Source organism: Lutra lutra, chromosome 9 (assembly GCF_902655055.1).
Source record: "Lutra lutra chromosome 9, mLutLut1.2, whole genome shotgun sequence".
Taxonomy (NCBI): domain Eukaryota; kingdom Metazoa; phylum Chordata; class Mammalia; order Carnivora; family Mustelidae; genus Lutra; species Lutra lutra.
The window spans coordinates 112,106,527-112,129,139 of record NC_062286.1 but is presented as its reverse complement, the minus strand read 5'-3'; the positions used below and the strand labels follow the sequence as shown (position 1 = coordinate 112,129,139).

General features: G+C 43.7%; 1 protein-coding gene across 3 annotated transcripts in view; it reads right to left on the bottom strand.

Moving 5' to 3' along the window:
- Window positions 1-8,443: 8,443 nt before the first annotated feature.
- Window positions 8,444-22,613, bottom strand: part of FERMT1 (FERM domain containing kindlin 1) — a 38,540-nt gene continuing 24,370 nt past the window's right edge. For all 3 annotated transcript variants that reach the window (XM_047745892.1, XM_047745894.1, XM_047745895.1), the window contains 6 exons: window positions 18,134-18,258; window positions 17,269-17,375; window positions 15,848-16,069; window positions 15,145-15,269; window positions 13,490-13,631; window positions 8,444-10,573 (listed from right to left, as the gene is read on the bottom strand). In XM_047745892.1, coding sequence (XP_047601848.1) covers window positions 10,400-10,573; window positions 13,490-13,631; window positions 15,145-15,269; window positions 15,848-16,069; window positions 17,269-17,375; window positions 18,134-18,258 — 895 coding nt within the window. In that variant the 3' untranslated portion in view covers window positions 8,444-10,399. The remainder of the gene's footprint in view (window positions 10,574-13,489; window positions 13,632-15,144; window positions 15,270-15,847; window positions 16,070-17,268; window positions 17,376-18,133; window positions 18,259-22,613) is intronic.

Genomic DNA, 22,613 nt, shown 5'->3' with positions numbered 1-22,613 from the left:
GCGTGGGGGAGTTATACTTGGGAGGCATCCCCATAGAGATGGTGCTTAAAGCCAGCAGACTGGTTGAGACTCCGTAAGGCAGGTGTGCAGAGAGAGAAGAGAAGAGGACCAAACCAGCATCTGAAGGTGAAACAGAGGAAGAGGAGTCAGCCTAGCAGGCTGAGAAGCAGCAGCCAGGGAGGTGGGAGGAAAATCAGGAGAATTTGGAACCATGAAAGTTGGGAGAGAACAATATTGTATTAAGGAGGGCACAGCTAACCAGGCTATTGTTGGTTTTTTTGGTTTGTTTGCTTGTTTTGTTTTGTTTTTAAAAATTTTATTTATTTATTTGACAGAGAGAGACACATTGAGAGAGGGAACAGAAGCAGGGGAGTGGGAGAGGGAGAAGCAGGCCTCCTGCTGAGCAGGGAGCCCAATGCGGGGCTCGATCCCAGGACGCTGGGATCATGACCTGAGCTGAAGGCAGACACCTAACTATGGAGCCACCCAGGCACCCCTAACCAACCAGGTTTTGACAGATTGAGTAATGGAGGACATTTATGACGTGGACAAGTGTAGGGTTTAATGGGGGGAGGGAGAGAAGCCAGAAAGGAGTGAATTAAGAGCATGAGAAAATAGGTACTAGCCTTCCTAACTATTGGAACTTTTGCTGTGAGCGGGAGCAGAAAATGGGGAAAGTAGAGTGTGAACCTTTTATAATGTGGAAAATATTGTTGTAGTTATCTATGGCTACCCAATCAGTACCTCCGAAACTTAGTGGCTTAAAGAAATGTTATTATATTCTATTCCATGATTTTTGAGGGTTAGGAATTTGGTCATAGTGTGGCTGGATGATTCCTTTGTTCCAAATGCATTGACTGGCATCCCTGGCAATATTCAGCTGTTGAATGGACTGGTTTTGAGGCTTCAGGATGGCTTTACTCATGGGTCTGGCACCTGGGTGCGGCTGACTAGAGGACTGGGCTCTGCTGAGACTGTCAGTTGGAGTGCCTACACGTGGCCTCCCTAGCATGGTGGCCTCAGGGCTCCAAGAGGGAGTACCCTGTGAACAAAACAGAAGCTACATGGCTTTTTATGACCTAAGGTTATAAGTCACATAGCATTACTTTAGCTGTACTCTATTGGCCAATAAGGCCATAAGCCTACTCAGATTTAAGAGGAGGGGACATAGATCCCATCTCTTGATGGGAAGACACTCAGAGAATTTGTAGCTATGTTTTAAAAGCTCCACAGATAGAAAAGGTGTTTGCAATCTGGTTGGGTATGTACCAGGAGATGGAGAGAAGTGAATGATGCCAAAGAGAGAAGAAAAACTGCGGGAATCAAGTCCTTTGGAGGTCATGAGGGGACAATACCCAGAAGGCTGGGGATTGGGCACTTTTCCAACTGGGGCAGGAGGGAAGAAAGACATTGTGAAGACAGATGAAGAGTGAAAAGATGAGGCTCTTCCCATCTGATGACATCACTGTGCTTTATAATGTATAGGTCATTATGTTACAAATCATCAGCTGAGGGTAGGTGGTGAGGCAGGTTGAGAAGAAAAGAAGGTACAAAATAGTAATTTCAGAGACTTGGTATGTTAAGTATTCTTTTGAAAGGCAGATTTTAACAGTGATGGCTTTTTGTCATTGCTGAAAATAGTATAGATTGTAAGTACATGATTATTAATCTTTAATAACACATTAATAACAACATTACTTTTTGGTGTTTATTAATTATGCTGAGTGTTTATGGAACCTATTTGAGACACTGTAAATTCTAGGAAGTTGCTGAGCAATTCTTTTAGGCAGGAGCCACATGATATTATATTTCCATTTTGTTGCTGGAGAAACTAGTATTAATCTCATAAAGTAAATCTGAGAAAGAACCCAAGATTAGAACTCTTGAGATCATTTCCTTTTTTAGGAGAAGAGAGACCATGGAAAATACCTGTTTGTTTTACTTGAGGAGGATATTTGAATCATCAACTCCTGAGACTAATTAAAAAAAAAAAGTATCTGGCAAGGGTTGGTCTTGAACAAATTTATGTGGTAGATGACGTCATTTTGCAAATGAGGCTTTTAAGTGTTGAAAATATGTTTGTAATTCTTGTTCTGGAATTGCTTTCAGAATGAGTTTTTCACACACAAATCACCAGGGTTACTTTTGTTTGTTCAATTGTTCACCAGAATATTTTAGTCACAGTCTCATAACTCACCTTATTTAGTCTTGGATAGTTCCAAAAATTAAACCCCCATGAAAGTAATGAAGATTCATCAGCAGTAAGAATATCCCAAATAAGATGAACCAGGCTTTGCTGAGAATTTCCAAAGGGGAGTTCTGAGGATGTTTAGAAAGAAGCACTGTTGCAAACGTCCACACACACTTCAGAGGGTCATACTGTTAGGAGAGATTGAGATCTTAGGGTCCCCCAAACCAAACTTACTAGCTGTGCCCACTGACTTCCCCTCTCCCTGGTATCCTTTAGAATTATTTACCATTTATCCACTGCTGATCAACTTGACCCTCTTCTCCATTACTCCACAAATTCACTTCTTTACTGTTCACCACAATCTGGAATATGTTCAGCTGCAAGTTACGGAAAGCCCAATTAATAGTGGCTTAAACACATCTGTTTATTTTTCTTCTATAACAAAGAGTCTAGAATTAGGGGCCTGTTGGTATCCCTTCAGCCACTCCATAATGACACAGACGTCTTCTGTTTGTAGGCTTTCCCATCTTTCATGCATTTTCTTTATCCTCAATCTTGTTGCCTTCTGGTTGCAAGATGATTCTGTACCTCCAGGCATCATATCCGGACATTCAAAGCAGGCAGAGCATGGAACAGGGAAGGGGGAAGGTGAAGCCAGCTGCCTCTCCCTTCTCTCAGGACAGAAAAGCTTCCCCAGAAATCTCCATGGCATATTTTCCCTCAGGACTCATTGGTTAGAACTGGTCACATGGCCACCCCTACCTGCACAGGAAACTGAGAAGTTGGGCAATAAGATTGTCACAATTGGTGTGGATCATTAAGATCCATCACTGGAGGCTGCCACATTGGGTCAGCCAAAATCAGGTTCTGTTAGCAAGGAAGAAGGGAAAATGTTTCGGTAGATAAATAATAGTGTTGACCACAATTGCAGCGTGCCAATTTTACTTCTGAAACAGCCCTCAGTTTTCCCTACCTCTTTCCCTTGGCTTAGCTCTGGTCCTCAGGGTCTTTTAATTTGGCTATCAGAGGCAGCCTCTGAACTGACCCATCAACTTCCGGTGTGACCCTCCTCCATCCATTCTCCATCTGCTGCCAGACTGACACTCCTAAAATGCAAGTCTGATCATGGCACCCCGTGGATGAGAACTTTCCCTGGCTCTCTCTCTACCAATGGCCCCTCTTCCAGGCTTGGCCTCATTTCCTGTCCTTCTCCCTACTCGGAAAACTCTCACTCATCCCTTAAGACCAAGTCTAAATGTCCCTTTCTCTGGGAAATCCGTCCCCTTTTGCTCTTGGCTCTAATAAAATGACTCCCTCCCATTTGTTCTCGTATATCTTTTTAACATGTCAAGAATAAAGCCTGTTATATACAAAGTTATTTTCTCAGAGGTTTGTCTCTTGCTAGATGTATTATCCTTAGCAGGTAGCATAGTACCTAGCACACAGCAAGTGTTTATGGGCAGAGGAAGCTACTTGTTTCCTAATATCTATTCTCACCCTCTTTATCAGTAAAGAAACTCTTATTTTTAATTGAACCCATGGTGACTTTGAATAAAGTCAAATACTTCAACCTCCCTTGTAGTTCATTGAAGCCATGAAACTTAATGCCTCGAGCTACAGCAGCCATGTTGGATCACGAGATGACTTTGTGAATTGAAGCTGTAAATAGGGGATAGAAACAGTGAAAGGACATGGGTCATTGACATGGGATATAATGCTTTATTGGCCTGGGCTTGCCTTTGGAGTTTCTGGTGGAAAAGAGAAAAACTTCTCTTGTTTGAGCCACTATTATTTTCAATTTTCTGTCACTTGTAGCTAAGCAATTCTAACTGATAGAAGAAATAGATATATATACATATATAATTTATATATGTAAATAGTATAAAATATTCACATAAAATATGTAAATAGTAAATAAATGTAACAAATTATATCAACTATATATTTATATAAGTTATATAGCTCATATAAAATAAAAAATATATGTGTGTACATGTATTTTTATTTTTATTATTAATTAAAAAATTTTATTTGAGAGAGAGAGACAGAGACAGCAAGAGAGATAGCGAGAGAGAGCATGAGCAGGGAGGAGAGGGAGAAGCAGGTTCCCCACTGAGCAGGGAGCCAATCTCAGGACACTGGGGTCATGACCTGAGCCGAAGACAAACGCTTAACCGACTAAACCACCAAGACACCCCTCTATATGTGTTTTTAACTGAATTGGTTGAAATACAGTTGGCTGAAACTTAGCATTGCTTGACAACTGTAGGCCCATAGGCTACATTAGGTTCTCAGACATATTCGCTATGTATTCATATATGTTAAGATATGTGACTGCTCGGCAGGGCATGCCTCCTTCATCCCCGTGGTCACACAGCTGACTGAATGTGCCTGTGTACACGACCCACCCAAGCCCGTTAGCATTTGTAGCCACTTGTCCTAGAATGAACTTTGCTTAGGTTATAAATAATGGATTATTCAACAACTTCTTGCCAAGTGTTTGGCTGCCCAGTTGCTCTTCTGATGTCTACCTGACTCAAAGAGCCATTAATAAAGGGAGGAAAAGGTCAGAATGAAAATCATTTCACTCAGCCTCTAAGAGCAGAGCTCAGTCCCTGAGGGAAAGTCACCTGTCTCTGGTGGAATTGGCATTAATCACTTATATGCAATGGCAGGACCCGTGCCAACACCATTCATGGGGATGGGGATAGAGGAGGTTGTCTCCGGTCATGGGTTGGTGTTTTCTCTGCTAGGAAGAGGGCAGAACTCTTTCTCACCTTCCTGAGTGCCATCTCTGACCCAGATTTGCAGTCAAATGTCATATTGGACAAGTGGGCCAGCAGTTGGGGTCTGAAGATTTTTTTAGTAGAAATTGTCATTATTTTGACTTATGAAATCTGGTATATTGTAAATGAAGGACAAAATGTCTATGGAGTTCTGTAGTCCTTGCCCAAATATATTGGAGTTGAGGGGGCGGAAATCACCTCAGCAGAATTATCAGAAGTAAAGACAGTCTAGGGCTCTTGGCTGAAGAGGCCTTGCCATTCACATGGAATTATCAAGAGCAGTGCTGAAGAGCACAGCTCAAGTCGGGAGGGTCTGGGTTTGAATCCCGACTGCCTACACTCTGGCTGGGTGACCTCAACAAGCTGTTTGACTTCTCCATCCACAGTAGATCTGCTGTGTCCTGGAGCTGGGTTGTCCCTGGCAGAGGGCTGGGTGTTTGGGTGTCTTCCCAGTTGTGTTCACTGATGCCACACTGGCTACGGTGGGAGGTTTTTTTTTTTTTTTTTAATTTTTTATTTTTTCAGCATAACAGTATTCATTATTTTTGCACCACACCCAGTGCTCCATGCAATCCGTGCCCTCTACAATACCCACCACCTGGTGCCCCCAACCTCCCACCCTACGGTGGGAGTTTTTACACCAGGAAGATTGGCAAACCAAATCTCCCATTGCTGACCCTTACACACAGAGCATTAAACATTTACCATTAAACATTTACCACTTCATGTTTCCTCATTTGTACAGTGAAGTTGACAACACCCATCGCATCTAGAGGTTGAATTGAAAGTACTCATGGGAAGCACATGTAAGAGTCCCTAATACACGATGGTGTTCTAATTCTTTAAGCCATGTAATAACAGCCCTATTACTGTTGAGAATATTCTTTGTGGGGAGTAGGGTGTGCAGACGTAAGATTTGATTTGCTCTCACACTGGTTGGCACAACCATTTAGCCTCCTGGTATCTGTTTTGCCACTGGGGCTCAACTGTCATGGCGGCCAGTTAACCTGCTCAGAAATTTGAGTTCTAGAACTGTGTGTCCCAACTCAGATAATGGGCCAGTGGTGGCAGAGTGAAGCCAGAGTTTCAGAGGAAAAGTATGTGCATGGTGCATAGGAGGAGGGATGTACCTCAACCTGACTGTGGGGAAGAGGGACCACAACGAGAGAGTGCTGGAGTGCAAAGGGCTGTAAGAGACCACACAGTCCAAACCCTTGTTCTACCGATGAGGAGACATACACTCTCAGACGGGGGCTTGGCTTTTCTTCTGCTACTGCTGTTCCAGGTTCCCTTTTCTCCCTCCCTCCCTTCCTTCCTCCCTTCCTTCCTCCCTCCCTCCCTCCCTCCTGCCCTCTCTCTCTCTCTTTCTTTCTCTTTCTTTCTTTCTTTTCTTTTCTTTTCTTTCAAGATTTTATTAATTTGAGAGAGAGAGAGAGCAAGCAAGCATGAATGGAGAGGGGCAGAGGGAGAGGGAGAAGCAGACTCCCCAATAAGCAGGGAGCCTGACCCTGGGCTTGATCCCAGGACATTGGAGTTAATGACCTGGGTGGAAGACAGACACTTAACTAAGTGAGCCACTCAGGCATCCCTTCCTTTTTTTTTTTTTTTTTTTTTTAAGATTTATTTATTTTAGAGATCATATAGTGGGAAAGGCAAGAAGAGGGGCAGAAGGAGAGAGAGAATCCCAAGCAGATTCTATGCTGAGCATGGAACCCAACATGGAGCTCAATCCCACAACCTAAGATTATGACCTGAGCTGAAACCAAGAGTTGGATGCTTGACGGACTGAGTCACCCAGGTACCCTTCCAGTTTCCTTTTTGACCAGGCTAATGCAACACTGTCTGGAAGAGATATCTGTATCCCCATGTTCACTGCAGCATTGTTCATAAGAGCCTAGACATGGAAACAACCCGTCTATTGATGGGTAAATGGATAAAGATAAAATATATATGTGTATGTACACAGTGGAATATTATTCAGCCATAAAGAGGGAAATTCTGCCATCTGCAACAATGTGGATGGACCTTGAGGGCATTACGCTAAGTGAAGTAAGTTAGGCAGAAAAAGACAAATACTGTATTATCTTACTTATATGTGAAATCTAAAAGAAACAAAGTCCTGGAAATAGAATAGATTGATGGTTGCCAGATGTGGAAGATGGAGGGTGGAGGAAATGGGTGAAGGTGGGGGAAAAAAATGTCTTAAAAGAGGAGGCATCATATTCCACATTAGAAGTTGTAAGCTGCCTTTGGGCAGAATCATAGCTCCGTACTTTGCATTCAGCCAGCTTAAATAGCTACTTTTTTTTTTTTTTTTTTTTTTTTTTTTGCTTAATGACTCTCTTATGAATTAGCCAATTTCCATGAATATGGAATGACTTACTGGATGTCATCTTAAAACATAAAAACAGGGGCACCTGGGGGGCTCAGTGGGTTAAACCTCTGCCTTCGGCTCAGGTGGTGATCTCAGTGTCCTGGGATCAACCACTGCATCAGGCTCTCTGCTCAGCAGGGAGCCTGCTTCCCACTCCCCTCTCTGCCTGCCTCTCTGCCTACTTGTGATTTCTGTCTGTCAAATAAATAAATAAATAAAATCTTAAAAAAAAAACCCATAAAAACAAAAAACCAGTACACGAGATGGTATAAAGACCAGAAAGACACAATACAACCCAAAATGCCAACAATGTGTGTCTTTGGATAGTGTTAGTAAGACAAAGCTGGCTTCGAATTCTGGTTCTGCTGCTTCCTGGCGGTGTGACCTTATGCACATGGTTCACCTTCTGAGCCTGTTTTCTCCTTTGTGGAATGAGAAGGCAAGTCCTTCCTGTCCCCCAGTGGGTTGATGTGAGAATTGTGAAGGGACACACGTCACTATCTGTTACAGACCCTGTACCACTCAATCAAAGAACTGTCCTAGACATTCGTCCATCAAATCGGAGGCCCTCTGATGCTCCCCTGCCTCTGGCTACTTCTTTGATTTCCGGTGCTTTTTCCAGAAGGTAGACCCGGGAAAAAACAGCTCATGATGTCAGGAAATCTAGGGACCTTCAATGGGAAAGGCATTGAAGCCAGAATTTAACTGAGGTTTCTAAGTCCATCTCACTGGAAAGAATGAGCTTAGATCTTGGAATTGTGAGGGTAAGTATGCCCTACACCTGAAAGTTGCATTCCTTTTTCATGGGGGGAGAAAATATTCACCTTTTCAGAGACAGCAAAGTAGAGAGAACATGACCAGACCATACTCAAATCCAAATAAAACTTTTATTTAAAAAAGTCCTATACAATAATAAATGGAGATTTCCCCATCTAGTGTAGCTAAGAAAAAATAGGCTGAAAGGCACACATTAATTTAAAATTTCATCATAGGGAGTCAGATGACCTTTTGCAACCAATCTTAAAAAAAAAAAAGTCATTAAGTTGCTCTTTGCAGTCAAATGCTCTACCACTGAGCTATACCCCCCATTAAGTTGCTCTTTGGAATAGCAGCATTTAAGGTTTTCTTGTCCCACTTGTTTATTCTTCTGGGATGTGGTGGTGTGTTCAGGGAAGAAACTTTCCTCGGAAAGTTTGGTTAAAACCAGTCCACTCCTTTGAGTGTTTTCATGGAACTGTCAGACAACCGTGAAGAGCTAAGGATGAGGGTCCCACTGAAGGTCTAGTTTTGGTAAATGAGGCAGGGCTGTCCCGGGCGGCAGACAGGTAAAGTGTGACATCCAGGAGCATCACTTTCATGTAGGGCCTGACGTTCTCTTAAACACCTGACTTAGGTTCTAAAATAGTAGAGCCCGAGGCGATACCCAAATGACCAACAATGAGATGAACAGTAAGCTCATCACTAGTTTCTATACAAACATTTCAAATGAAGGTCTTTATGGTGTGGACCAGATCTGCCAAGTGCCTAAGCTGTCTCCGAGTTTAAGCGAGGCCTCGGAACTTCATCTGGTGCCTGGAGGGTTTTCATGAACCTGCGCCTCTAAGGAGAGGCTGAAAGGAGGAATTTCCAGGGACAGCTTCCAGCCCAGGGCCCGGGGCTCCCTAGACCAGGCTGTCCTAATGCGGTTCCCAGAGCGGTGGAAGATCTCGGTTTCTCAAAAGAAAGTGACAGGTGACGTTTTGGGGCATCTGAGCTCTGGCCAGGCCCCCAGAGTTTTGCATTGTAAAAGAATTAAAAATGGAAATGGAGCCTCTGCTTTACTCCTGCAGCCCAAGTCCCTTCTGGGACAGAACATTTATAAAAATGTAATTAAATACCATCTGGGATTTCCCTCTACCCCGGATATCGATTCTTTCCTTCTCAAAACCCACTCCTCTCATAGGTGACAAACCAAAGCAGAAAATGACAACGATTACCTGGCTCATGCCGTGGCTTGAGGCAGAGATGACAGAGCGAAAAGCAGAGAAAACAGAAGTCTGTTATCGGCTCCTGATTTACAAAATACACGCAGAAGCCAGCAGGGAAGCCGTCAGCCCTTGAACTTGGTGGTCTTTGAGAATGGGCTTGTCCTTCTCTCCCTGACCAGCTGGGAGGAAGACCCCACAGTAACCCCAGATGTGGGGCCGTGCTTCTTAGGAACAGAGAACTGGGCCCATCCTGCTCCAAGGAGCAGCAGTTGGGACCTGCCGCTGGGTTGAGGAATGGATTTCCCTGTACCTTTGTGTCACCCCATCATCAAGAAAGGCATGAAGGTGGCTGAGGGACCTCCCAGGAATGGAATAGGACTCGTGGGATAACCTGAGGGGGCCAATGTCCAAGGCCAGATGGATCTGTAGTCACCTCTGCAGAAGTCACTGTGAGCTGATGACCTTGAAGGCCACTGCTCTGACCCCTTGTCACCAACCAGCACCAGGTAACTCCACCTCTCCCCTCCCCACCCCCAGGCCTTGACCTATAGGGAAAAAGTCTATGTGTACGTGAGGACCCCCTCTGTCATTTTCACAGGATGGGAGCTAAAAGCAGTTCTGTTAGGAAAGACCAATTACTTTTCATACCTGAGTTATGGAATAAGATCAGTCCTTGGCCACCAGTGCTTTCGACCTTTTTGTCTTTCGCCGACTTAGCAACAAAGCGGAGAAGCACACTGGTGGCTTCTAGCCATAGACCTGCAGGTTCTGCAAGTCAGAGAATGGTGGCTGCAGGCTGGGCCATAGAGTAATCTTTTGAGTTCTAGCCTGTCTCCCACCCACCCATTTTGCAGAAAAGGCAACTGAGGGCCCTTCCGTCACTGGTAGGATAGAGGAAAGTAAAGAAAAGGAGGTACCGGGCAGGGTATCTGGAATGAGATGAGGCCCTCAACTGACGGACCAGTGGTGAGTACGTGCTGTCCGTCAGGCTGCAGTGCACACTGTGCGAGCCAAGGAGCCCATCTGTTCAGGGAGGACCATCCTTAGCTCACCGTCTGTGTGTGGGCAGGTCAGTTTTGCTTCATTCCTGACCGCCAGTCAGCTTGTGGAACAGGTCCTCGTCAAGGGTTTCATTCTGGTCCTTAGACCGAGTAGACAAGAAAATATAGCCACCGATGTACTCATGCACGATCTTGCAATCTGCACTCAGGCAGGTGAACGCAATGGAGACGTTCTGGTCAAATTCGATTGCCACCTGGAAGAGGAAGGCAAAGGTGAGCTTGAACTCTGAGCTTTAAGGTAAGCTTAAACATTTCAAAGAAAATGAGGGAAAAACTGCCTTGGGATGGCCGCCAGAGCTGAGGACTGCTTAGGTGACTTACAGTTGATTTCCCTCCCCCTCCTGCCCCCCAAAATTTGCACAAAATATCAACCAACATACACACACACACACACACCCACCCAAGCATCACTTCCATTGAACGCTTCCAGCAAACAAGTCTTTGCTTTCTGCGCGCCCTCTTGTGTCAACTATGCCGTACAGCAGGCAAAACATTCTAACTCTCAACACGCAGAGGTATTATTGGTCGCTCTTGTTTACTACAAAGCTGTGATCACCAAGATAGCATGGTTCTGGCATAAAAACAGACACATAGACCAGTGGAACAGAGTAAAGAGCCCAGATATGGACCCTCAACTCTATGGTCAAATAATCTTCAACAAAGCAGGAAAAAATATACAGTGGAAAAAAGTCTCTTCAATAAACGGTGCTGGGAAAATTGGACAGCTATATGTAGAAGAATGAAACTCGACCATTCTCTTACACCGTACACAAAGATAAACTTGAAATGGATAAAAGACCTCAACGTGAGACAGGAATCCACCAGAATCCTAGAGGAGAACATAGGCAGTAACCTCTTCGATATCAGCCACAGCAACTTCTTTCAAGATATGTCTCCAAAGGCAAAGGAAACAAAAGTGAAAATGAACTTTTGGGACTTCATCAAGATCAAAAACTTCTGCACAGCAAAGGAAACAGTCAACAAAACAAAGAGGCAACCCACGGAATGGGAGAAGATATTTGCAAATGACAGTACAGATAAAAGGCTGATATCCAGGATCTATAAAGAACTTCTCAAACTCAACACACACAAAACAGATAATCATGTCAGAAAATGGGCAGAAGACATGAACAGACACTTCTCCAATGAAGACATACAAATGGCTATCAGACACATGAAAAAATGTTCATCATCACTAGCCATCAGGGAGATTCAAATCAAAACCACATTGAGATACCACCTTACACCAGTTAGAATGGGCAAAATTAGCAAGACAGGAAACAATGTGTGTTGGAGGGGTTGTGGAGAAAGGGGAACCCTCTTACACTGTTGGTGGGAATGCAAGTTGGTGCAGCCACTTTGGAAAACAGTGTGGAGATTCCTCAAGAAATTAAAAATAGAGCTTCCCTATGACCCTGCAATTGCACTACTAGGTATTTATCCCAAAGATGTAGTGAAAAGAAGGGCCATCTGTACCCCAATGTTCATAGCAGCAATGGCCACAGTCGCCAAACTGTGGAAAGAACCAAGATGCCCTTCAACAGAAGAATGGATAAGGAAGATGTGGTCCATATACACTATGGAGTATTATGCCTCCATCAGAAAGGATGAATACCCAACTTTTGTATCAACATGGACGGGACTGGAAGAGATTATGCTGAGTGAAATAAGTCAAGCAGAGAGAGTTGATTATCATATGGTTTCACTTATTTGTAGAGCATAACAAATAACACTGAGGACATGGGGAGATGGAGAGGAGAAGGGAGTTGAGGGAAATTGGAGGGGGAGATGAACCATGAGAGACGATGGACTCTGAAAAACAATCTGAGGGTTTTGAAGGGGCGGGGAGTAGGAGGGTGGGGGAGCCTGGTGGTGGGTATTATGGAGGGCACGTATTGCATGGAGCACTGGGTGTGGTGCATAAACAATGAATTCTGTTACACCGAAAAGAAATTAAATTTAAAAAAAAAAAAAAAAACTTCCTAAGCACGCCCTCTATCAAGGGGTGGGGTGCTTTGCAGACTTTTGAATGGAAATAAAAGGCTCACCTGAATTTTCCTACCCCCAACAGCCCTGCACCATTTTCCAGCTGAAAGCTGTAAACTCTAAACTCTAGAAGAAACAGATTTCCCTGCTTCTCAACCCTGGTTGCCCAGTGGAATCATTGGTGGACCTTTAAAAATTGCTGCCTTGCGCCCACTCCCAGAGACTGGGATTTAAGGGGTCTAGGGTGTGGCCTGGGCCCGTGTGTTAAAGCTCCCTGTGCGATACTAATATGCAAGGTTTTAGAGCCACTGCCTTAGAGGTCACCTGATCTCACACTTTTATTCTATAAATGAGTTATCAGCCCTGCTGAGAGGATTCCATGGTTTAAAAAAAAAAAAAAGGTGGGTGTCCCCTCCCCTCCCTCTAAGGTAGAGGGCTTTCTACTGGGAAAACGAGATAACGAAGGAGGAAGGATTCTAGATCAGCAACATCAGAACATCTTAAATCAGCTGGACGCTCAAGTGCCTCTGACTTGATCTAGAATTTCCCATGCTATAGCCTTGGCTTGGACTTAGCTCCCTGGGTGCAAGTGCAATGGATGGGAGACAGAGGGCTTGCGGGCTCCTTAACTCAGGAGGCAAAGCTCTTCTCAGTCGTCCCTGCTCCCCTCACTTGCTTCTCTGGCAGCCTATTCCTGTGGAGACTGGAATGCTCCCCAGGTGCGCAGTTGAGCCTCTGAGTCCTCAACCGGTTAGACCTCCAGTCAGTGAAGCCTCTTTGGACTCCTTTTGGGTGACAATGCCAACTCAGGCGATTTCTGTGAAGCACTTTTCAGTGTCTTATATAAGCCTCTGCTGAGTGGAAGGAAACTAATCGAACTGCTCGGCGGTTTAGAGTCTGTATGGAAAGTCCGGATGGAGACTAAGCCAACTTGTGGTGTTCATTCCGAGATCATTTGGCCTGTGCATGTTAGCAAACTGCCCAGACCTGCACGTGATTAGTTTAGCAGACAATGAGCACAGGCTTGTGGTTTCTGAGTTCTACATATATGAACAGAGTAATCTACAATTCGGACGGAACACGCATTTATAGCTTCGACACTGAATACACCGAAAACGTTATACCTGCCGGATTTCCCAGTTTACGTTCCACTGTTTCATATTTGTGAATCTCCATGTTGTCATTGGAATCCCGGTGGCTGCATCGATTCTAATCAGCCTGTTATATGAAACTCCCAGGATATCATCTTTCTTGCTTCCTTTAAATCTAAAAAAATAAAAAAGAATATGAATGAAAAGCAACTGCTACATGAGGTTCATTCATACACAACTTCTTAAAGATAACAGGAACATTTCTAAATGACATCCGAAGAATGGACAGTGAGGGTTTAACTCTTCCACAGAAGGGAATTTTTATTGTGATAGAGAATATGAAGAATGGAGAGAATTAAGGCTGTCCTGCAGATATCCTTTATGTGAAACTGACGTCAGAGGGAAGCAAAGTAAGAGAGGGTCAAGTCAATGAATTTAAAATCCACTGTGTTGGGGCGCCTGGGTGGCTCAGTGGGTTAAAGCCTCTGCCTTCAGCTCAGGTCATGATCCCAGGGTCCTGGGATCGAGCCCCACATCGGGCTCTCTGCTCCGCAGGGAGCCTGCTTCCTCCTCTCTCTCTCTCTGCCTGCCTCTCTGCCTGCTTGTGATCTCTGTCTGTCAAATAAATAAATAAAATCTTTAAAAAAAAAAAATAAAATAAAATAAAATCCACTGTGTCTGCCAGGCACCCTTCTAGGCACAGGGAATACATTAGCGACCAAACTGGATAGACAATGTCTCACTTCTGGAGCTTGTATTCTAGGAGCGAGCGGGTCATGAATAAGTAAAAAAGATATGGCAGGTCAGATCATGAAGGCAAATAAAGCATAGGAGGGGGACAGGCAATACTGGCAATGAGGGGGTTAACCATTTTAAGAAAAGGGAGTCAGGGAAGACTGCAGTGAGCGAGGACATTTGATTAAAGATGTCTGTCAGGGAACGAGCCACATGGGTATGGGGGGAAGAGTACTGGGGACAGAGGGCACAACCAGTGCAAGGCGGCAGCTTTCTTTTTTTTTCGGGGGGGCGGGGGGCATGCTCATGAACCTGCCAGGAGGCCAGTGTGGCTGGGCACAGTGAGGGAGGGGCAGAGGATGTGAAATCCCAGAGCTAAGGTCTTACAGGGCCATTGTTAAGGATTTGGCTTATGTGCTGAGTGAGCCAGAAGGCCTTCAGATGGTTCTGGGCAGATGCCTGCTGTGGTTTGACACAGGTCTTAAAAGGCTCACTCTAGCAGCCAACCTGAAAACTCAGGGGGAAAAGGGGAGAAGCAGGGAGCCTGGGTAAGTACTGTGAAGAGAAGGTGTGGAAGATCTTTACGAGCAGATGATGTGTTGGGGCCATTTGTGAGAGGACAGTATTCTTTCCTTTCCTTCCTTTTTTTTTTTTTAAATTTTATTTTATTATTTATTTATTTGAGAGAGAGAGAGAGAGAGCACAAGCTGCAGGGAGGAGCAGAGGGAGAAACAGGCTCCCTGCAGGAAGCCCGATGTGGGGCTGGATCCTAGGACCATGGGATCATGACCTGAGCCAAGGCAGATCCTTAACCGACTGAGCCAGGCACCCAAGAGGACAGTGTTCTAAAATTACAAAGAGTTCTACATTCTAGACTGAGAATAAACTGGGCTCTGAGAAAGGCACCTGGAGACAAACAGGAAGTGAGAGGGGCTGGTGAACAGTGTGATCACCTGACAAGGTAGTAGGTGAGGCCAAATTCCGGCAGAGACTGCCACGCCTGGATGAACCGCAGCTTGGCTTCGACCAGTGGCATCTGGGCCACGTTCTGGTGGGCTTCTAGAATCCGGGCTGCCAGCTGAGCAGAAGTGGAGAACATTGAACCGCCCTTAGCATACCCTCACTGTTCTGTAATCATCCTTTTACCTCAGGTCCCCAGGGAGAAACATAAATGCAAGGCCAACTGCAACTCTACAAAGACAATTAATTCCCATTCATTCATCCTCTATTCTTCTCTGTAATTCACTGGGGAGAAGAAGGAATCACATCAGCCAACACATAAACCCTGAGGTTCATGGAGATGGAGGGTTCTGGCTCCCTCCTTCTGTATGGTGTCCGTGGACAATGGTTTCTCTTGAATCAGTTTATCTGTATAACTTTTAACCCCCTCTCATGGAAGCATCATTTAAATTTTTAACTTGTGGGGACTCAATGATTTTAATGAAATCTGGGAATACTGCCATGTTCAGTTAGCAGTAGTCTGCTCTACCAAAGGGAAAAATAATTTCTTAACATCATCTAATACTGAGTCCATAGGCAAAAATCCCCATCTGCCGATTTTACATGCTGATGGCCTCGATCATTTTAATTCCTCATTTTATCTCAGAAAATACAGCATTTACTGCAAACAGTCTGCTCCAACAAGATTGGCGGTACCTGCTTTGACTTGTGTTTTTTTGCACACCGAGGTGACACAAAACATTCAGGGTTCATTTCCATGGTTTCGTTATTGGAAGCCACCTGAGATGTCAAGTTCCGATTTTTCATCCTCAGAAATGAAAGGATGTTGAGGACCTCTGGCTGGTAGGAGCTGTCTGCCATGGTTTTGCCCTTCGATGCCAGGATGCAGGCAGCCATCCATTGCGCATACTGGTTCTCCTGAAGCAAACATCAGAGGGCTGAGACACAAATTCAAGTGCAAAGTGCCCCCCTGCTGGGAACTGACCAGCACAGGAGCTCTCAGCTCTACAATACACAAAACTGTCAGCTACTGAGTGAGGCAAGAGGTGAAGTGCCCCATGTTCTGAGTGGCTGTTTAACACCCAACAGGAATTGGGTGTTTTGAGTTCTGTGTGGATTTTCTCTATGCTAAGGGGCTAGAGAATAGGAATGTCAGTTGTGACCCATTCCACACAGAGAACTTTGCATTGAAAGATGAACCCAGGACACTGGTGTACCATGGAAGACAGACAGGTGAAAACTCAAGCTACCTGACAGCCTTCCTTGATACCTGTTTCCATTTTCATATCATGTCAGATCTCTGTGACAGAAGGAAAGGAGGGAAAAAAAAATGAACTGATTTCCCATATTCTGTCTACCCTGGCCTATCCTTAGTAAAGATTCTGATCCCAAGGAAGGAATCAGGTCCACTGACGGGCTCTGAACCAGTCAGTGATGGTCTCTATTGCTCTTGAACGTTTGCGTTCATTTTTTACCTCAGGGAGCAAAGGGATGTGGTTCTAGAAGCTGAAGGGATGCAGCTGGAGAGCGGAAGTCTTCAGAGCAACAGTCGCTGTGGTGCACTGAATTACTGACCTCAGTCTTCATCCTCCTGGTATCCGTACTTTCTGCCATGGAATTTTACAGTCTGTCTTATTAGAGACAGAGTGTAATTTCCCACCTCTTGTCTTTGGACATGCTTTAGCCAACGGAATGGGGGTGGAAATAACAGTGTACTACCTGCCGAGCTTTAGGTCATCTGCTATGTTTGTAATTCCTCTCTTGCATTTCTGCCATCATTATAAGCAGAGCCTCCCCAGGCAGCCTGGCACTTCCAGCACAAATACAAGGAGTTTCACTTCCAGCAAGGAGCCAAGCCTACCCAGGCCTACAGCTAGAAGCAGATCTGTCCAGGGGACGCGTGGCTGGATCACTGGAGCCCTAGCCTACTTGCCCTCGGTTCAGAGGCAAATGTTTATTGGTATATGACGTTTTGATTTTGTGGTTGGTTGTTACAAGGCAGTAACTGACTGATGAGTGCTGATTGGAAAAAAAATCTCAGCTGGTTTGTCCTTAGGCTGAAGAAAAGTAAAGGGACTTAGCTTTTTTTTTTTTTTTTTTTTTTGGGATTTACTTACATGGTCACATCTCAGATACACTTCATTCATACCATCGGCAACAGGGATTAGTAACTTGATTCCAAATTTTCTCCCTGCTACATTGACGTCTGGCACAACTTCACAGCCTGAATGATAAAAGGCAGGAACAAAAGTGAGTTCTGAGAAATGTGTTCTGTAAATCAGATGTGCATCTAAAAGAAACACTTTGAACATAAGCCCTTGGCATTTGCTTCTTTTCTGAAAAACTGAGGACAAGCAGACAACATTAATTAAAGAGGAACTAAATAAGACTCATGAACAATTCATGTGGATAACAAAAAAAAATCTTCTGTTATGATTTTCTTAAATATGTCATCAATTGAATTCACTTTCCAGGTCAATTTGGCTATCCTAACTCATTGTAACATGGAGTTATGAATATGAACTTTTAAATAAACCCACATAGAGGGAATTCTCTTACTGTCACAATGCTAAGGGAACTGAGTGCACCGGTTAATTAAATATTTCAGTTAATGGAGTTACCAGCACAATCATGGCCATTTTCAGAAATTAGAACAGAAACTAAAGTGACATTGAATTAAACAGAACCCTTCTGGAATGCAGGAAGCTTTTCAGGACCCTACAATCCCTCATGTACTATGTGGATGACACCAACTGTCACCACTTCAGAGACTTGGATACGCTGGGGAAGAAGGGACAGCAGAATGGAAATAATCACATTTATTGCTCCACATTCCAGGCCCATGCTCCATGAAGCGAAGCTGAAGGCAGGCTGCCATGTGGGAACCAATGAAATAGAGGGGCTCCCCTCCTTCAGGGGGTAAGAGTTTGGCTTTCATGGCTGGGTGATGACAAGCCATGCCCAGATATAATACTTTCTTACCTCTAAGATTTAGTTTTTCTACTGGTTCTCCTTGCTCAAGTTCCTTATTTTTAAAGTAGGCTATAGATGTGTCTTTAAAGATGAACCAATATTGCTTGAAAGCCTTTAAGATCAGCTTCTTGGGCCTGCAAATTAAAGTAAAGTAAGCATTTTAACAGCTATCCAGAAATGGAGGGACACATCGCAAATTTCACGTGGCTCGAGATGTTCTGGAAACCTGGTCAATTAACATATTCTGTATTGTTGAAAATAAATTTCACATTGCTAACTCATTTCTAAAAACTGAAAATGGGGTTTTTAACAGACGTAGTAGTTACTGCAGAATCTCAGGGTTTCGACCACTTTGGCTTTGCTACTGCCTGACACGTGACCCTGAGGAAGACACTTCCTCTGCCTGGGCCGCATGTCCCGCCTCTGTGTGATGGGGACAGTACCAGCCTCCAGCTCATAGGGCTTCTGTGAGAATGGTAAGAGGTAATCTCTGAGGGTGCTTATCACAGGGCCTGGCATAACTCAATAATAACGATATACATTATAAGTAATATAAATAAACATAATGATAAATAATTATTATTAGAGAAACATCTATGGATCTGGAGACATCTGTCATTTCAGTATACTTCTTGGATCTGAGAAAGCTTTCCATATGGATGGCACAGCTTTCAAGGTATCAGGCATAAACACTAGATCTAAAAGTAAGCAAATTTTTCTGTAGTTTCCTCTTGATCCTTAGGAGAAACCGCCATGGGGGGCACCTGGGTGGCTCCGTGGGTTAAAGCCTCTGCCTTCGGCTCAGGGCATGATCCCAGGGTCCTAGGATCAAGCCCCACATCGGGCTCTCTGCTCAGTGGGGAGCCTGCTTCCCCCCCACTCTCTCTGCCTGCCTCTCTGCCTGCTTGTGATCTCTGTCTGTCAAATAAAAAGAGAGAGAGAAACCGCCATAGAATTCCCAGTAAGTCATAGAAATCACAAAAATCTACAGCTAATCTATACAGATTTTATTGTTACTAAAAAAACATTTTGAGGGGTAAGATTCCCAAAAGTGAGACATGTGGGGGCCAGAACACTTTGCACTTTGGGCTGGATAAGGTTGGTAGGGCTAATGGCAGGTCTCAGTTGGGTCATTCAAAATAGAAAATGTGAGACAGAGCTGGGGAGTAGGAAAGGGGATACAGCTGGGCAAAGAAAAGGTAATATGAACTGTCCATGGTTCCATGGGACAGTGCTGGCTGGCCATGGGGGTAGGTCAGGGTCTCTTATCTAAAGCAGTGGATTTCTGCACTCATGAATGAGACAAAGAGGGGGAACCTGGTGTTGACCCCACTTATACATAATCTGGGGCAACTTTTCTGACACGTCAGTCCTGGATTTTCCTTAGCTAAGAATGTGTTATCCTTAACAGAAAGATAAGGGAGAAGATGATAATTTAAAAATTGGTGTACTACATAAAAAGTATAAAATTAAATTGGAAAACATTATAGGCAGTTAACATTTCCAAGATTTAGAAAACCGCTGCATTAAAGTAATATTTGTCATTATTTTATAATTATATTTATTTAAATAATATTTGTCATGTTCAAAGTTGTAGTTATAATTCCAAGAAACGTATTTAAAATCAGGTTCTCCAAAATTAATAGTATTTTCAAAATAGAATCTAAAGACAAGCCTATAACCAAAAGATAGTAAGGTCTTGGTTTAGTCCTAGGCATTTAAATATTTCATTCAGAATTAAGACTGAAACTCTGTGTCTCCATTCCAACTGGACTCTGAGAGTATGGACAGATTCCCTCTGCTACCGTATCCCAGTTTAGCTCGTCTTTCAGGCTATTTCCATTCATTCCCAAGGCTAATGATTACTGCTCCCGTTCCATGGTCCAGAGGCTGGGGCAGGACAGGGCTGGGGAAGAAGTGGAGAAGGTGGCTGGCTGGAGCATGATACCCACAGAATGCGGCAGTCATCTGAATCCTCATGGAGCCCATAGGGTCAAGAGGGATCATGAAGAGATAAAATATGCAAAGTCACCTAATGAGGATGTGCAGCATGAGGAGTTACAGGGGACACAGCACGTAAACAGAGAATGAAGGATGGATAAGACTTTGATTGGAGGAGGGGCACCTGGGTGGCTCAGTGGGTAAAAGCCTCTACCTTTGGCTTGGGTCAAGCCCCTCGTCTGACTCGCTGCTCAGTAGGGAGCCTGCTTCCCCCTCTCTCTCTGCCTGCCTCTCTGCCTACTTGAGCCCTCTGTCTGTCAAATAAATAAAATCTTAAAAAAAAAAAAAAAGACTTTGATTGGAGGAAAGGGAAGAGAATTTCAGAAGGCGGCAACTGCAAGAGCCAAACATAGAGGTGAGTCAGAGCTGGCCCCTTGTGAACCAGAGTTGGGTCAAACACATTTTGAACTCCTACCTCCCGCTGGGCGCTGTGCAGAGCAGTGGAAAGGGGGGCAGGGAGAGCTCTTCTGTAGTTACAGCATTTCCACAGGTGAGGGATGATGGAGACAGGAATAGCAAGATAGTTTGGGGCCAGGGTTGGACTTCGCATGTTTGGCTAAGGCACTGGACTTTATTTTCTAGAATAATGGCTCTCACACTCTGGTGTTCATCAGAATTAGAAGGGAGCTTGTTAAAGGTACCTGAGCAGGGGCCCTAATCCCAGAGACTCATAGTCAGCAGGTCCAGGTTAGAGGCCAGGGTTCTGCATTTTAAGTAAGCTTTCCTGTGGTGATTTCCAAGTTTGAGAAATGGGAGTCTAGGCCAGTAATCTCCAAACTAAACTGGGTACACCCAATCTTTAAAATATTTTTGATATTTTAATATATAATGTTACCAATATATGTTAGGTGAATATAATAAATACCCATCCCTTAACATATTTATAATTCTTAATGTGTAATATTTGTAATATATATACATTACAATCCTATACAAATAAATTAAAAATGAACATGGAAAGTTCAATTTGTTTCAAAAAGGGAGGTCGTTACTCAGTGATATGAATCCCAGTTGAGGAAATACACTATTGGCTATGCTCACTAAATCACAGTGTCCATGGTAGAATGCCATCTACCTCATTTTGAAGGTTTCTGTTACAACAAAGTTACTGAGTTCCATCTTCCCTGATCTCCATCACTCACTTATGCAAATTAATCAGAAGAGGCTGCATTTTTATATACTTAGTAAGTGGGTTTCAAACACACTAGAACTTCATTTAGATGACGTTTAACAGAGTTTAAAACTCTGTTTCCAAGTTTTAAATGTGTGCAGATAACATTGTTTTATTATTTTTTAAACTAAAAATTGGTTTTATTCTAATTGGCTTTATTAAGTGATTCATAAAGTGGGTAGCATCCCACCTGGCAAGTAGAGAGAAGCTATGGGGAGGGGTACAAAATGGAAGGTTGCCATAGGAAGGAAGGTGGGGTAAGAAAGTTATTAGTAAAAGAAAGGACCATCCCAGGCAAGGCCACCTTCCTTGTGGGGAAGGGCAGGAGGTCTTATTAGGTGATTACCTCATCTTTTGGGAGATGGAGGGCCCATGTGACAGATGACCTCATTGGTGCTGATCTTAAAATTCCCTTCTGATTGGTTAGGACTCATTTCTGGGGGAAGCTGAAATTGCAACTAGGTTAGGTGTTAAGCCCTAGTTTGGAGACGGGATCTAAGTGATGCTGTTTTGAGCTTGTGGTTTTCTTTTTCACAGTTCTCCCATTTTGAAGAGACTCTCAGCTTAACTGAGAGATGTGATCAAAATTTAGGGCAAGAGAATATTGTTTTAATAGGCGGTATCATTATTGGCAACACTGTGACAATGGAAACATTTCCAAATAAGTGCTTTCCAAAACGTTCTCTTCACAGCACTAATCTCTTCCGAATACCAATTGCATTCTCACTCATTTCACAGTCACCTTTTTCTTGAAGGAGAGGTGAAGTGTGTTCATTATTTTGAAAGCATATGCAGGCTGACCACAGACAGCCACTTGTCATCACAGAGAGGTCATAAATTTGGAACACATTCTTTTGAAAAAACAAGAGGACATGACTCCTCTTAGAGGTATTTTTCCATGTGACGACCAGGGTGTCTTAGTGGGACCAAAGATTTTAATGGTCACTCCCTCTTTATGAAGTTTCCACTGTATTTTAGGTGTCTTTTATTTATCAAGAATCTCACCGATAACCTCCCATAGACATTGTGTAAGTCAGCCTTGAACTTCTTTGGTCCAGTAACTTGTCTACTCGCCTACAGTAACTTGTCTATGAATGAGGCAATGAATGAATTTTACATGTGCTCCTCTCTCTGTAATCCTCTAGAGGAGCCATTTTATTTATTCCAAAGTAATCCCTGCAACAGTGGTCGCACCTTACAGTTTGGACATAAATAATTGTTTTTATTAAGGGTGTAACTTAGCAGTAGGATTATAACTTGTCTGATCTGTACTTAGGGGTTTGCATAAAGTAGAATCTTGAAAGCCTGGTTGGGCAG